We start from the raw sequence: 17071 nt of genomic DNA on the forward strand, positions 1-17071 counted from the left end.
CACCTTGGGCAAGTGTCTTCTACTATAGCCTCAGGCCAACCAAAGCCTTGTGAGTGGATTTGGTAGACGGAAACTGAAAGAAGCGTCGTATATATATATATATATATATGCGTGTGTGTGTTTGTGTGTCTGTTTTGTCTCCTAGCATTGCTTGACAACCGATGTGGTGTGTTTATGTCCCCGTTACTTAGCGGTTCGGCAAAAGAGACCGAATAGAATAAGTACTGGGCTTAGAAAAGAATAGTCCCTGGGTCGAGTTGCTCGATTAAGGCGGTGCTCCAGCATGGCCGCAGTCAAATGACTGAAACAAGTAAAAGAGTAAAAGAGTTCCAGGAGTTTGTGGTGCCATTAACATTAATTAATTTACGTTAGTTAATGCCATTTATCTGGCTATCATTTAAGTAACAGCAAACTGTAAACAACATTCAATTGGTTCAATCAGTTATTTACTTTCAATCTTAATTTTGATGTGATGAAAAACCGTATAAAATATAAAATTTCAAGATAATAAGATCGATTATTTCTGATCATCGTCAATAAAGTGGCCGCTGTAATAACACTAACACCGCGAAATACTTTTGAATACATTTGGCACAACAGATGTCTTTCATGTTCTGACATTTCAGGGAGGACTTCTGAAGCAGGTTTAATCGTGTAGGCCTTCTTATATGCTGTATATCCACCGATTATGCCACCTATTAAGATTAATAGAATATGTTTATTTGAGCAAAAGGTTAGTTAAATATATTAGCATTTTATTCAAGTCATATAATACACTTTAAACATTCAATAAATTTATATTATTCTAAAGCATACAACACAGTCGACCATAGCTACTTACCACCTCCTCTACTTTCAGCACCATAACAGAATATAATAAAGAGAATTAGCTTAAAACACCGAGGTAGATGCACTAAGGAATTCATGAACAAAACCGAATAAAACAGACAGAATTAAAAGAAAAATTTAGTAATAAATACAGCTCCAGGAATGCATCTAATATGTAAATTGATATATCTAATAACTTAACATTGCTGTATGTGGTGGCTATGTGTTCGGAGGTGAGAGTGGGTTACATGGGTGCTGATGAAGGGACGGCAACCTCCCCCCCCCCCCGAAATAAGGTATATACACTCATTACCCATTTTGTCTTCAATTTCATTGTTTATATCTCATGTCTCAATACAAAACGTTGCAAAAAAATCAGTGTTGGTTTTGTAGTGATGCTACTGTGTAGGGTTCAGCGCGCATGCGCAGAATGGGACTACTTCCGGGTGGCCACCAGAAGTCTTCCCATGCGCATGTGCGGGAAACGTTCCCTCAGGCCCACCAAACTCAAATCTTTCTCTCCGGCAAGTCTTATAAAATTGTATGTGACTAGATCGGATATCGACACTCTTTCAGTGAATCGATAACCGATCCTCGTTACAGTTTTAATTTCTGTAGAAACAACCCTAACAAAATAACTTTAAAGATTGACTTTAAAGATTGACTTTAAAGATTGACTTTAAAGATTGACTTTAAAGATTGACTTTAAAGATTGACTTTAAAGATTGACTTTAAAGATTGACTTTAAAGATTGACTTTAAAGATTGACTTTAAAGATTGACTTTAAAGATTGACTTTAAAGATTGACTTTAAAGATTGACTTTAGAATGATTGACTTTGAAATGGTATAAAATGTTATCTACTTCTAACAGAAAGCTGCCTTGCACATTCTAATGTTAAAAAAAAAAAAAAAAAAGCATCATCATGATTGTGTGATAAATCATGGCTGTGGGGTAAGAAACTTGCTTCCCAACAACACTGTTCTGGGTTCAATCTTTCTGCGTGGCACCTTAGGCAAGTGTCTTCTACTATAGCCTTGGGCCGACCAAAGCCTTGTGAGTGGATTTGATAGACGGAAACAGAAAGAAGCTTGTCGTATGTGTGTGTGTGTGTGTGTGTGTGGTGTGTGGTGTGTGTGTGTGTGTGTGTGTGTGTAAATGTTTGTGTGTCTGTATTTGCGTCCCCATAACTTACCGGTTTGGCAAAAGAGAGACCAATAGAATAAGTACTAGGCTTACAAAGAATAAGCCCTGGTGTCGATTTTTTTCGACTAAAGGTGGTGCTCCAGCATGGCCACAGTCAAATGACTGAAGCAAGTAAAAGAATAAGAGAATATAATAAAGAGAATTAGCTTAAACACCGAGGTAGATGCACTAAGGAATTCATGAACAAAACCGAATAAAACAGACAGAATTAAAAGAAAAGTTTAGTAATAAATACAAGAGACAAGGGTTCCAGTTGGAACAGCCTGCTCATGAAATTAACATGCAAGTGGCTGAGCACTCCACAGACACGATTACCCTTGACGTAGTTCTTAGAGAGATTCAGTGTGATGCAGAGTGTGACAAGGCTGGCCCTTTGAAATACAGGTACAACAGAAACAGGAAGAAAGAGTAAGAGAAAGTTATGGAGAAAGCGTACAGCAGGGTTCACCCCCCGCCCCTGCCGGAGCCTCGTGGAGCTTTAAGTGTTTTCACTAAATGAAAACTCACAACGCCCAGTCTGGGAATTGAAACTGAGATCCTATGACCGTGAGTCCACTGCCTTAACCACTGGGCCAATGCACCTCCATTAGATTAATACTCAAAACACAGCTAAAGGCAAAAAGAAACCAGAAAAAACAAAATAATAGGCATCAATATTCAAGGTATACCAGTAGCAAGTACCTTAACAGAATGAATCAACCCCAGAACTTATTCTTTGTAAGCCTAGTACTTATTCTATCGGTATCTTTTGCCGAACTACTAAGTTACAGGAACGTAAACATAACAACATGTGTTGTCAAGCAGTGGGAGAGGGCAAACACAGACACACACATACGTACCCACAAGAGTAAACAAGAGAGACAGAGACAGGCAGAAACAAGGAAAATGCCACTTGTATTTCAATACTATGCAAATATTCTTTTAAAAAACTTTTCTTTTAATTTTTCCATATATAAATATACATATATATATGTGTGTGTGTGTGTGTGTGTGTGTGTGTGTGTATATGTATGTGTATATATATATATATATATGTGTGTATGTATATATATATATATGTATGTATATATATATATATATATGTATGTATACATATATATATATATATATGTGTGTGTGTGTGTGTGTATATATATATATATATATATAATATTAATTAATAAGGTGAGAGAATTAGATACTAATTTAATAGTATATCTATTCTACACCAAGTGGCCTAGTGCTCCGAGAAACCTGGATTATTATAATATTTTATAATATATTATAATATTTTTACAAAATAAATATAAGAGAGTGGTCACTATATGGCTTACTCTAGCCCAGTTAATCCAATAGGTTTCAACCACAAAAATACATGTTTCCCATGAAAGTCAGTACGATTGTTAGCTCACACGGACAGGGCAAATAAAAAATAACAAAAATACAGATTATTTTGGGACAATTGTTTCGCTATTAATGAATTAAATGTAATTTTACTTACAAAAGAATCCACTTGTAGCTCCTCAGCCAAAACTATCTGGATGAAATCCACTCATCACATGCCAGATTTTATCATAACGATAAATACGCGTGTGGTTCAATTGATTACATCCGACGTTATAATTCAAATGCCCCAACTAACAGCGCGCCAAATTTTACGGAAAACAAATACAGCATTTAGAAATAAATGCAGCATAATATTATTAATTAATAAGGGTGAGAGAATTAGATACTAATTTAATAGTATATCTATTCTACACCAAGTGGCCTAGTGCTCCGAGAAACCTGGATTATTATAATATTTTATAATAATTATAATATTTTTACAAAATAAATATAAGAGAGTGGTCACTATATGGCTCACTCTAGCACCAGTTAATCCAATAGGTTTCAACCACAAAAATACATGTTTCCCATGAAAGTCAGTACGATTGTTAGCTCACACGGACAGGGCAATAAAAAATAACAAAAATACAGATTATTTTGGGACAATTGTTTCGCTATTAATGAATTAAATGTAATTTTACTTACAAAAGAATCCACTTGTAGCTCCTCAGCCAAAACTATCTGGATGAAATCCACTCAATCACACGCCAGATTTTATCATAACGATAAATACGCGTGTGGTTCAATTGATTACATCCGACGTTATAATTCAAATGCCCCAACTAACAGCGCGCAAATTTTCACGGAAAACAAATACAGCATTTAGAAATAAATGCAGCATAATTATAATTAATTAATAAGGGTGAGAGAATTAGATACTAATTTAATAGTATATCTATTCTACACCAAGTGGCCTAGTGCTCCGAGAAACCTGGATTATTATAATATTTTATAATATATTATAATATTTTTACAAAATAAATAGAGAGGTGTCACTATATGGCTCACTCTAGCACCAGTTAATCCAATAGGTTTCAACCAAAAAAATACATGTTTCCCATGAAAGTCAGTACGATTGTTAGCTCACACGGACAGGGCAAATAAAAAAATACAAAAATACAGATTATTTTGGGACAATTGTTTCGCTATTAATGAATTAAATGTAATTTTACTTACAAAAGAATCCACTTGTAGCTCCTCAGCCAAAACTATCTGGATGAAATCCACTCAATCACACGCCAGATTTTATCATAACGATAAATACGCGTGTGGTTCAATTGATTACAATTGATTTTCCGTGAAAATTTGGCGCGCTGTTAGTGGGGCATTTGAATTATAACGTCGGATGTAATCAATTGAACACACACGCGTATTTATCGTTATGATAAAATCTGGCGTGTGATTGAGTGGATTTCATCCAGATAGTTTTGGCTGAGGAGCTACAAGTGGATTCTTTTGTAAGTAAAATTACATTTAATCATTAATAGCGAAACAATTGTCCCAAAATAATCTGTATTTTTGTTATTTTTTATTTGCCCTGTCCGTGTGAGCTAACAATCGTACTGACTTTCATGGGAAACATGTATTTTTGTGGTTGAAACCTATTGGATTAACTGGTGCTAGAGTGAGCCATATAGTGACCACTCTCTTATTTTATTTTGTAAAATATATATAATATATTATAAAATATTATAATAATCCAGGTTTCTCGGAGCACTAGGCCACTTGGTGTAGAATAGATATACTATTAAATTAGTATCTAATTCTCTCACCCTTATTAATTAATTATAATTATGCTGCATTTATTTCTAAATGCTGTATTTGTTTTCCGTGAAAATTTGGCGCGCTGTTAGTTGGGGCATTTGAATTATAACGTCGGATGTAATCAATTGAACCACACGCGTATTTATCGTTATGATAAAATCTGGCGTGTGATTGAGTGGATTCATCCAGATAGTTTTGGCTGAGGAGCTACAAGTGGATTCTTTTGTAAGTAAAATTACATTTAATTCATTAATAGCGAAACAATTGTCCCAAAATAATCTGTATTTTTGTTATTTTTTATTTGCCCTGTCCGTGTGAGCTAACAATCGTACTGACTTTCATGGGAAACATGTATTTTTGTGGTGTTGAAACCTATTGGATTAACTGGTGCTAGAGTGAGCCATATAGTGACCACTCTCTTTATTTATTTTGTAAAAATATTATAATATATTATAAAATATTATAATTATCCAGGTTTCTCGGAGCACTAGGCCACTTGGTGTAGAATAGATATACTATTAAATTAGTATCTAATTCTCTCACCCTTATTAATTAATTATAATTATGCTGCATTTATTTCTAAATGCTGTATTTGTTTTCCGTGAAAATTTGGCGCGCTGTTAGTTGGGGCATTTGAAATTGAATTATAACGTCGGATGTAATCAATTGAACCACACGCGTATTTATCGTTATGATAAAATCTGGCGTGTGATTGAGTGGATTTCATCCAGATAGTTTTGGCTGAGGAGCTACAGTGGATTCTTTTGTAAGTAAAATTACATTTAATTCATTAATAGCGAAACAATTGTCCCAAAATAATCTGTATTTTTGTTATTTTTTATTTGCCCTGTCCGTGTGAGCTAACAATCGTACTGACTTTCATGGGAAACATGTATTTTTGTGGTTGAAACCTATTGGATTAACTGGTGCTAGAGTGAGCCATATAGTGACCACTCTCTTATATTTATTTATATATATATATATATATATATATATATATATATATATATATACCGGAGTAAACACATAAATGTGAAACAAGGTGGAAAAAGAGTACTCAGATACCAGTGGTAGAGTAATATGCTTTATTTAAGCAGCAGAAAATTCAACAAATCTGTTGAATTTTCTGCTGCTTAAAATAAAGTATATATATATATATTATATATATATATATATGTATGTATGTATGTATATACGGCTGGCTTCTTTCAGTTTCTGTCAACCAAATCCATTCACAAAGTTTTGGTCAGCCTGTAGCTGTAGTAGAACACACTTGCCCCGGAATGCCAAGCAGTGGGACTGAACTCTGAATTATATGATTGGGAAGCAGGTTTCTTACCACTCAGCCACACCTGCTATTTGGTGCGGTGGAGATGACTCCATCAAAGCACCAGGGGTTAGAACACCTGAACATCATAGACAGGCGTGACAACTTACCCCAAATCCCATTCATGAGCGATGGACATCGACGTTTCGCCATTTTTGTGGCTTATCAAAATCACATACTTGAACCAAATTAATGTTCATAATTAATTTTCTTCGCTATAAGGTTTTCGACCCTGAAAGGATGAAAAGTAAAGTCAACCTTGGGGGAATTTGATCTCAGAACGTAAAGACAAAAGAAATGTCATGAAGCGTTTTGCTCGACATGCCAGATTCTCTCCAGCTCTCTGTTTCCCCTCTGGAAGTGCTGGCTGGAAGTGGTGGAAACACTGTTGTCCGGAGCAAAACGCAAACAAGCACTGATTACTTTCTGTTTGAAAAGAGCAGAGCATGCCTAGTGACTAGGTTTCTTTTGTGGCCTGTTGCATCTTGTAGAAGCACCAAGGTTGGAGGGATGGCAGGAGTTTTGTCTGCTGTGTCCGCTCAGCTGTTCTTCAAATCTACATTGACCATTTTAAAGTGATTTGAGAAAACACATGGCTCTGGGACAACTGACCAGCCAACTCCAAGCTATCAGCAGTACTTTACTGAACTGTTCATGAGAAGCAATTGACTGAAGATGATAGACTTCAGTACTTATTCAGACGATCTACCACAACTTCTAACTGAAGATGGAGAGTGCTGTGAAAAACCAGTTTCAGTAGATGAAGTAGTGGATTTGATAGGCGACTGTTGAATAGAAAAATCACCAGGGTTGGGCTATGCTTCCTATGAAACTTAATGTTAAATATCAGATTTATTCACTACTTCTTTAGCAGCTGATAATTGCAACTAAGAGCATTCTTAGTAGACTGGGAACATTTCAGTCGTACGAGTCAAAGTATCTCTACAAGAGTCAAAGAGCAGTGACATAACTGAGGAAAAACTAGACCAAGGAGGAACATTATAGACAACTCCGAGTCCATAAATTTGTTCAGCCTAAAGACTTTTGCATAGGTGGTCGTCGTCATCGTTTAACGTCCACTCTCCATGCTAGCATGGGTTGGACAATTTGACTGAGGACTGGCAAACCAGATGGCTGCACCAGGCTCCAATCTTGATCTGGCAGTTTCTACAGCTGGATGCCCTTCCTAATGCCAACCACTCCAAGAGTGTAGTGGGTGCTTTTACATACCACCTGAACAGGAGCCAGTCCAGCGGCACTGGCAACGACCTTACTTGAATGGTTTTTCATGTGCCACCATTATTATTAACACGAGCTGGCAGAATCATTAGCACCCTCGGCAGCTTTTCGTCTGTCCTTATATTCTGAGTTCAAATCTTACCGAGGTAGACTTTGCCTTTCATCCTTTCGATCCTTTTGAAATAAGTACCAGTTGAGCACTGGGGCGGGGGGGGGGGTGATATTATTGACTTACCCCCTCCCCAAAACTTGCTGGCCTTGTGCCAAAATTTGAAACCAAGGGTGTTGAACTGGCAGAATCATTAGAACGTCGGGCAAAATGCCAAGCGGAATTATGTCTGCCTTCAGGTTCTGAGTTCAAATTCTGTCGAGGTGGACTTTGCCTTTCATCCTTTCAGAGTCAATGAAAAAGTACCAGTCAAGTACTGGGTCTATGTAATTGACTTACCCTGCCCTTAAAATTTCAGGCCTTGTGCCTATAGTAGAAAGAGTTATTATTATTATTATTATTATTATTATTATTATTATTATTATTATTATTATTATTTTTAATGAAGGTACATGGCCTAGTGGTTAGGGTTTTGCGCTAACGATCTACAGATTATGATTTCAATTCCTGGACGGAGTGGTGCGTTGTGTTCTTGAGGAAAACGCTTCATCTCATGTTGCTCTGGGATCACTTTGACATCTGATGCGAGGTACACTTGTGCACTTGTTCAGACAACATCAATTTGATGGAGAGAATGAGCTAATGTACAGCAGGTACATTCATCCCTATAAACAAATCATTTGCGCAAGTTTTTCGCTGAGGGTTGAATGCTTTTACGTCATCTTCGACGGGAGAGTCCATCATCATTATTATCAGTATTAAGACGGCGAGCTGGCAGAATCATTAGCCAGACGAAATGCTTAGCAGTATTTCGCCCATCGCTACATTCTGAATCCAAATTCTGCCAATGTCAGTTTTGCCTTTCATCCTTTCGGGGTCGATAAATTAAGTACCAGTGAAATACTCAGGGTCAATGTAATCAACTAGACCCCTCCCACCAGATCAGAGGCCTTGTGCCTCCAGGAGAAAGGATTATTATTATTATTATTATTATTAATAATAATATTATTATCATCATCAACATCATCATTACTATCATTATGATCATTACTATTATTATTATTATTATTATTGTTATTATTATTATTGCCTTTGCATAGCTTCTAACACTGGATATGTACTACGGTGTCAGCTGTTCACTGCCAGTAAACTAAGGTAACACCTCTTATTTTTAGAGCACTTTCTAGAGTATTCGAGCGATTCCAAACAGTGCTGTTTTGTGCAAGTACTCCACTCTTATTGCAGCCCCTATTCGTTCCACGTACTTCTCAAGATTTTTGCTCACTGTTCCCAGGGCTGTGACAATTATTGGTACTACTGCTACCTTTTTCATCGACCACAACTGCTTAACTTCCCAAACTAAGCTTTCATATCTCCTCTACTTTTCTTTCTTCCCAAGCTAACCTGTGATATCTCTTGACTTTTATTTCTATTATTATTATTATTATTATTATTATTATTATTCTGAGTGAGAGAGCAGTTCATGCCATCAAAGTGACACTGGGGTAAAATATATGAAGCCCAATATACCCATCATGACTACCCGTCTGATAAAGGTACACCAGGCACATGCATCACAACCATATGTGCGCGACATGTGATCTCATATCAAGATAAACAGCACATGACCTTGCAGGTGGGGCCCAGTTAGAATTTTTCTTCATTGAGTAGCCCATCCTGCTCAAACGGTCCCTGAATAAGGGTTGCTTTAGGATGTTGAACGAAACACCTATGTTTTCCAAGGTAACCATTCAAACTCCAAAGAATCCCTCTCAAACATGGCCATGAGCTCCCCTCTACTTCTCTGCTCGTGATCAGAGATGCACATATCGTCAGCCACTAAGGGACATGCTCAACTGGTTAAGGTCAAACAACTGACAAGCAATCTGTGGTATTGAGCAGAATATTTGCTGTAGCCCATCTTTTATACCAAGACAAAACAATGTACATGATAACACTTCCAATCAGTTAAGATCAAAGCCATGAAGCCACTGCCTGGTACTACATCAGGCATTATTATTATTATTATTATTATTACTACTACTACTATTATTATTATAATTACTAGCTAAAGGTGACCCGCTTTACGTGCGGGTAAGAGTGTGATTGTTACTTTCTGTTGCTTCCTTTCTGTTTTTATCACCACATTCTCCCTCTTTGTTTCTCTCTCCTTTCTCTATCACTTTCCCACTCTCTTACTCTTCCTTTCTCTCGGACTCTACATCACTTTCTCTTACTCTCTATCTTTCTCTATCTATCTCTCTCCCCTTTATAAACAACAAAAGATCTTGAGTAAGTTGAGAAAGAAAATATTTTGAAAGATCAATCATAAATATCAGGCAGTGACAACAGAAAGGTCTGCTTCAAGGCAGACAGCAAAACACTAACATTTAAAAGGGACAGACGAACTTGCGAGCTGAATAAAAATAAAAAAATATTGGAAACCAAAGTTTGAAGGGATAGAATTTGAGGATAGTAGAGTCACCATGGCTGGCATTTCTTAACGACAGACAGCAAGATAGTGGCAGTTTAATGGCTGGCGTAAAATTTTGAACTTGATGTAAAAGAAAATTCATAAACACCAAGTTTTGAAGTGATTCTTTCTCACGACAGTAGACTCACCATGGCAAGCATTCAAAACTTCTTCACCATGGACGGCAACACATTAACGATTTAAAGGCTGGAGCAAATTTTTTAGCTTGATGCAACAGAGAATTCCTAAACAACCGCTCCTGTAAATTTTAATCCCCTTCCAGCCCCATTTAGACCCCTTTTTACATTTTGGTTAATATAATCCGATTTCATTCGGGTCTACTCGGGCCACATTTTATAAGATGAGGAAGTTTGTCCTACAAGTCAACCCTTTCATTTAAGGGAAAAAATAGTTGTCATGCAAACTCGCCAACACTTTTAACATAGGTGTGCATATTTTCAGCTCAACCGACCACATAATGCACACATTATATATATATATATATATATATATATATATATATACGCATTATATATATATATGTGTGTGTGTATGCATTATATATACAAATGTATACAAATTATACATACATATATATATATATACACACATATATATATATAAATACAGATATATACACTTTGTATATATACATTATATATACATATTTATATATAGAACACACACACACACAGACACATATATAAATTAACCCAATAAATATCTGATTCATAATATTTGTTCTCATGATTGTGTGGTGGTGGTGGTGGTGATGATAATTCTCTCTGTGAATGCAGACAGATGTAGAGAGAGAGGATGTGGGATGAAGGGTGACAGCGCTGGCGAAAGCGACGGGGGAAGATAGTAGACGCTGTCAAACGAAGTTATAGAGAGAATGTGAAAGGAAGGGAGGAAAGAGAGAGACGGAGGAAGACAGGCAGATAAGAGAATGAGAGAAGACTTGTCAAAGTGTGTGTTTTTTGCCCTAGTAACCATACCTTTTAAGATAGGGATTTCTAACTTAGCCCACTCACATCCTCACCTCATTTTACATGTCCCTGTAAATTTGGGAGTCAATCCGACGGGATCTAGTTACCTTTAACCCGTTCCAATACCAAAACCAGATAAACAAACAAACTTTCTCATTTCAGAATTATAATATAGAGATTATTATTATTATTATTATTATTATTACTATTATTATTATTACTATTATTATTACTATTATTATTATTATTATTATTATTATTACAATTATTATTATTATTATTACAATTATTATTATTACAATTATTATTATTATTATTATTATTATTATTATTATTATTACAATTATTATTATTATTATTATTATCATTATTACTATTATTATTATTATTATTATTATCATTATTACTATTATTATTATTATCATTATTATTATTATTATTATTATTATTATTATTATTATCATTATCATTATTATTATTATTAAGGCAGCGAGCTGGCAGAATCACTAGCGCACCTGGCAAAATGCTTAGTGACATTTCAACCAGCCCCTTCCTCAAATTTCAAGCCTTGTAGCTGTTGTAGATTATTATTATTAGGCGGCGGCAAGCAGGTGAAATTATTAGCATGAGAGGCAAAATGTTTAGCAGCATTTTGTCCATTATTACGTTCTGAGTTGAAATTCCATCAAAGTGACACTGGGGTAAAATATATGAAGCCCAGTATACCCATCATGACTACCCGTCTGATAAGGGTACACTAGGCACATGCATCACAACCATATGTACGCGATATGATGATCTCATATCAAGATAAACAGTGCATGACCTTGCAAGTAGGGCCCATTTAGAATTTTCTTCTGGTCGAGTAGCCCATTCTGCTCAAAAGGTCCCTGAATAAGGATTGTTTAAGGATGTTGAACAAATCACCCATGTTTCCAAAAGTGAATTATCCAAACCTCTAAGAATTCCTCTCAACACACGGCTATGATGCTCCCCCCACTACTTCTGCTCGTGATAAGGGATGCACATATCGTTGGCCACTAAAGGACATGCTCAACTGGTTACGGTCAAACAACTGACAAGTAAATCTGTGGCATTGAGCAGAATATTTGCTATAGCCCATGTTTTATACCAAGACCAAAACAATGTACATGATAATACTTCCAATCAGTTAAGATCAGGAGCCATGAGAGCCACTGCCTGGTACTGCATCAGGGCATTTTTTATTATTATTATTATTATTATTATTATTATTATTATTATTCTGTAGTCTTATCTTTATTACGCACGTTCACTGCACTACTGAGCAGAGCTGTTTGTGCCTTAGGTTTGTACTGTGGGTTGTTGTGGTGCTCTTATTTTTACTGTATTGAAAGTGTTTTACGTAGGATGTGTGCAATACCTAGTAGTGTTATTTCCTGTATGTTATATACATTTGTAAGTCCTGGTGTTTTGGTTACGTAGTTGTCTGAATGTTTTTTTTTTATCATACCTAATGCACCTGTTATAATAGGAATTGCTTTTGCTTTTAGGTTCCACATTTGAGTTACTTCTATTTCCAGCTCTTTGTATTTGGAGAGTTTATTATTATTATTATTATTATTATTATTATTATTATTATTATTATTATTTTATTGTCTTTGCACAGCTTCTAAGGCTGGATATGTACTACGGTGTCAGCTGTTCAATACCAGTGGACTAAGGTAACACCCTTTATTTTTCGACCACCACCCGGAGTATTCAAGCAGTTCCAAGCAGTGCTCTTTTCTGCAAGGGCTCCACCCATATTGCAACCCCGTTCCATGCACTTCTCGAGATTTTTACTCATTGTTCCCAGGACTCCGACAATTATTGGTACTACTGCCAGCTTTCTCAGTGTTCACAACTGCTTAACCCACCAAGCTAACCTGTCATGTCTTTCTTCCTTATCGCATACCTTGTTGTCAGCTGGGCATGCTATATCTATGATCCAGCATCATTTCCTTCCTTTCTCAATTAACGCTATGTCTGACTTCCTAATCTCTATCTGATGGTCACACTGAAACGCAAAATCCCATAGGATCTTTGCATTATCATTTTCAATGATGTCTTCGGGTTTATGTTCGTACCACTTCTTTGCTCTGTCAAGTCCATACTTGTTGCAAAGTGTCCAATGGACAATCCTTGTTATATTGTCATAACATCTCTTATATTCTTTCCGGGTTAGTAGCATATATTGACTGGTAATATGCCATACAGTTTCACTGTTTTGTCTTCAAATTATGCACTTATCACTTTCTGATGTGTTGTCCATTATTTATTTGATGTAATTGGTTCTTAATGCTTGCTCTTGGGCAGCACAGATTAGAGCCTCCGTTTCTGGTTTTGAATTACCTTTAGTCATCCATAGCCATCGTTTTTCTCTGTGTGTCTTATATTCAACATCCCTATGAAACTGTCCATGCATTCTTTTCTCTGTCCCCTATTTTCAGTTTCATTCATTCTCAAGTACTAGTACAGTGCTTTATCTTTGCAATCTTCCATCCTACAAAAGCCTAATCTTCTTACTTCCAATAATAGCGGTTCTGTGGCATTTTTTCCATAACATGCTATGTTGTTTTCTTCTGCTCTAATGCTGTGTTCGCATCCAATCAGTCCTCTTCCCCCTCTTTTTCTTGGTACATACTGTCTGTTTGTGTCACTTTTGGGATGATCCAGCCTCGGGCAACAACTTGAGATAGGCGTCATCAAACTCTAAACTCTTCCATTTCACCATGTCTGACTCATAAAGAGGTGTAGCTCACCATTGTAAGCAGCTAGGGGTACAAAATATAAGATATGATGACTGCTCAAAGAAATGATATAACATAAGGAACTTACCGATAACAAATCCATTCGGACCAAAAAGAAACCCACCAAGCAGTGTTATAACCACAGTAAATAAGTAACCTTTCAAGTTGTTCTTTGTTTCGATTGACAGTTTCTCATGTTCACATATAGTGTAAACACTTCGTAAAACCTCCTGCTCAGAAAGTACCATAACTGTATTAGAGTTAGAAAAAATACAAAACATTTAACAAATTTTCATATAGATTTTTCTTTTATTCATTAATTTGTTCCAGTCATTGGACTGTGGCCATGCTGGAGCACAGACTTTAGTTGAACAAATCGACCCCAGGATGTATTCTTTGTAAGCCTAGTACTTATTCTATCGGTCTCTCTTTTGCTGAACCGCTAAGTTACAGAGGCATAAACACACCAAAATCGATTGTTGAGCGATGGTGGGGGAACAAACATACAAACATACACACACACATATATATATCAAAATAAGCAACAAGGATATCCAGAGTTAATGCAGTACGATCGTTTCATGCAACTCCATTTAATTGAACAATGCAATCATTGCATTACATCAATTTAAAACGTAAAGCAATCTTCAGCTGCACAAAGACATAAAATTTAATGAAATTAGAAGGACACATTAGTATCATTTTACCCCAAATCTCCAAGAGGATAAGAAGATAGACAAAGAACATGTTTTACCAACAACATCATAGTTGTAACTAAAAAATTTTTCAAGAAGACACTGCTTTTCACTGATTTTTTCAGTTATTTATTTTATATTTTTTAGTTACGAGGAGGGAGGCAGTTTTTATTTTATAGACTAGTTTATCAAATCCTTTGTATATTTAAGCTGGGACAAGTATCTGTTTGGGGTAGAGTTGGTGGAATAGACAGACATTCTAAATGGCATAGTCATAAATAAAGATTTATTTGAAGCAATGTCATGAGGTTTAATAAAAGAATACTTCAAACAAGATGTTGGCTGCTATTAAGCAGACCAATGCTAATGGGACAGGAGAAGTCATATCATGTACTACTACAGTTAACTACTATAAAACAATGCTGCTATATTTATATATAGGCGCAGGAGTGGCTGTGTGGTAAGTAGCTTGCTAACCAACCACATGGTTGCGGGTTCAGTCTCACTGCGTGGCATCTTGGGCAAGTGTCTTCTGCTATAGCCCCGGGCCGACCAATGCCTTGTGAGTGGATTTGGTAGACGGAAACTGAAAGAAGCCTGTCGTATATATGTATATATATATATATATATATATATATATGTGTGTGTGTGTGTGTGTGTGTGTTTGTGTGTCTGTGTTTGTCCCACTAGCATTGCTTGACAACCGATGCTGGTAAGTTTACGTCCCCGTCACTTAGCGGTTCGGCAAAAGAGACCGATAGAATAAGTACTAGGCTTACAAAGAATAAGTCCCGGGGTCGATTTGCTCGACTAAAAGGCAGTGCTCCAGCATGGCCGCAGTCAAATGACTGAAACAAGTAAAAGAGAGTATATATATATTATATATATATATATATATATATATATATATATATATATATACAAATAAAGTTTAGCGTTATTCCAAAGATTATAAAGAAGAATATTTATGAATACTTTTAGTATATATCAAATTTTACACAATAGAGGAAGGAAAAGAAAATATAGAAATAGTTCAATATTTATGCACTGAAAATACTAACTTAACATATGTCTTTGAATATTGGTTAAATGATATTTACTGGTATTAATAAAGGAAAATTAAGGTAAAAGAACAGGCTAATTATATATTAAAAGATTTTAATTTTATGTAGTGAATATATCAGCATAGCTTTATATGAGACTAGCAGTATCGCCCGGCGTTGCTCGGGTTTGTAAGGGAAATAACTATATAAGCAATTTTAGAGAGTTACTTCCCTTATAGATGCCAATTCGGGCTTTCTTAGCCATTTCTGTTCTGGTGTCTTCAAGCCATGAAGTCGTTGTTCTAAAAGAACGCTGGTCTCCTTGACAACGCTTTACGACATTGATTTCCTTACACTCCCTTCCCCACAGCTTCACGAGGGAGGGAAGAAGGGGGAGCAGCAACACAGGTGCAGGCGTGACCATGGACGCCAACTCCGCCGCCATCGACACACGAAAAAATATGCATTAAAATGGAATAAAAAATGATGTTAAATTATTTTTTAAATCGTAGACTCATCGTAGACGCGCGCTAATAGCCAGACGGGCTCGATATGAATCACGACTATAAGATACCCGAATTTGGTTAAACTGCACCGCAAAATGTGGGAGTAGTTAGGAATCTAAATCGAAGGGGACAGACACTCACACAACTACAGTTTTATATATATAGATGTGTATGAAATTTATAGAGATACAAGACTTAGAATAATTTTATAAATAAATAAAAGCTAATTTTAAAATAAAATAAAATAAAATAATCAAGAGCAGAACACCATAGAAAAGGGGTAAAATGGTTTACTTACTAATACTATGGTAAAGTATATTTATTTTGTTAACACCAATAGAGAAGATTTTTAGAAAAAAAGTTTAATAATTCAAAATATTAGGCTAAAAATTATATTTACTTATTACGATAACATCTATAAAAGACTGATGTTTAATATCAGCTAAAGACATAATTAAGTTATGGAACAATTTTAATTTCAACTAATCTTTTTTATAAAATTAAGGGTTATATTATAGGTTTAAGAAGTTGTTATTATTACACCCTACATGATGTTTATATTTTCTAATTTGTACCTATTTAGAAAGGTTAACTATATAAAGATCTTTATACATACTAAGATCAGGAGGGTGGAGCTAGTTGAGAAAAAGAAAAATCAAGTAATTCCTTTAAAAAGATCATTTCAAACAATGTTATCATGCTGTATAAGGTTAAAAAGTATTTTTAGGGTAATCAAGAAGATTATTAAGAATGAGAA

General features: G+C 35.7%; 1 protein-coding gene across 2 annotated transcripts in view; it reads right to left on the bottom strand.

The window, feature by feature from the left end:
• Nucleotides 1-427: 427 nt before the first annotated feature.
• LOC118764006 (protein C19orf12 homolog) overlaps nt 428-17071 on the bottom strand; it is a 32521-nt gene continuing 15877 nt past the window's right edge. For both annotated transcript variants that reach the window (XM_036504184.1, XM_036504183.1), the window contains exons 2-3: nt 14159-14320; nt 428-695 (exon numbers count right to left, since the gene is read on the bottom strand). In XM_036504184.1, the coding sequence (XP_036360077.1) occupies nt 439-695; nt 14159-14318 (417 nt within the window). In that variant the 5' untranslated portion in view covers nt 14319-14320 and the 3' untranslated portion in view covers nt 428-438. The remainder of the gene's footprint in view (nt 696-14158; nt 14321-17071) is intronic.

The sequence above is a fragment of the Octopus sinensis genome, linkage group LG6, assembly GCF_006345805.1.
Source record: "Octopus sinensis linkage group LG6, ASM634580v1, whole genome shotgun sequence".
NCBI lineage: Eukaryota > Metazoa > Mollusca > Cephalopoda > Octopoda > Octopodidae > Octopus > Octopus sinensis.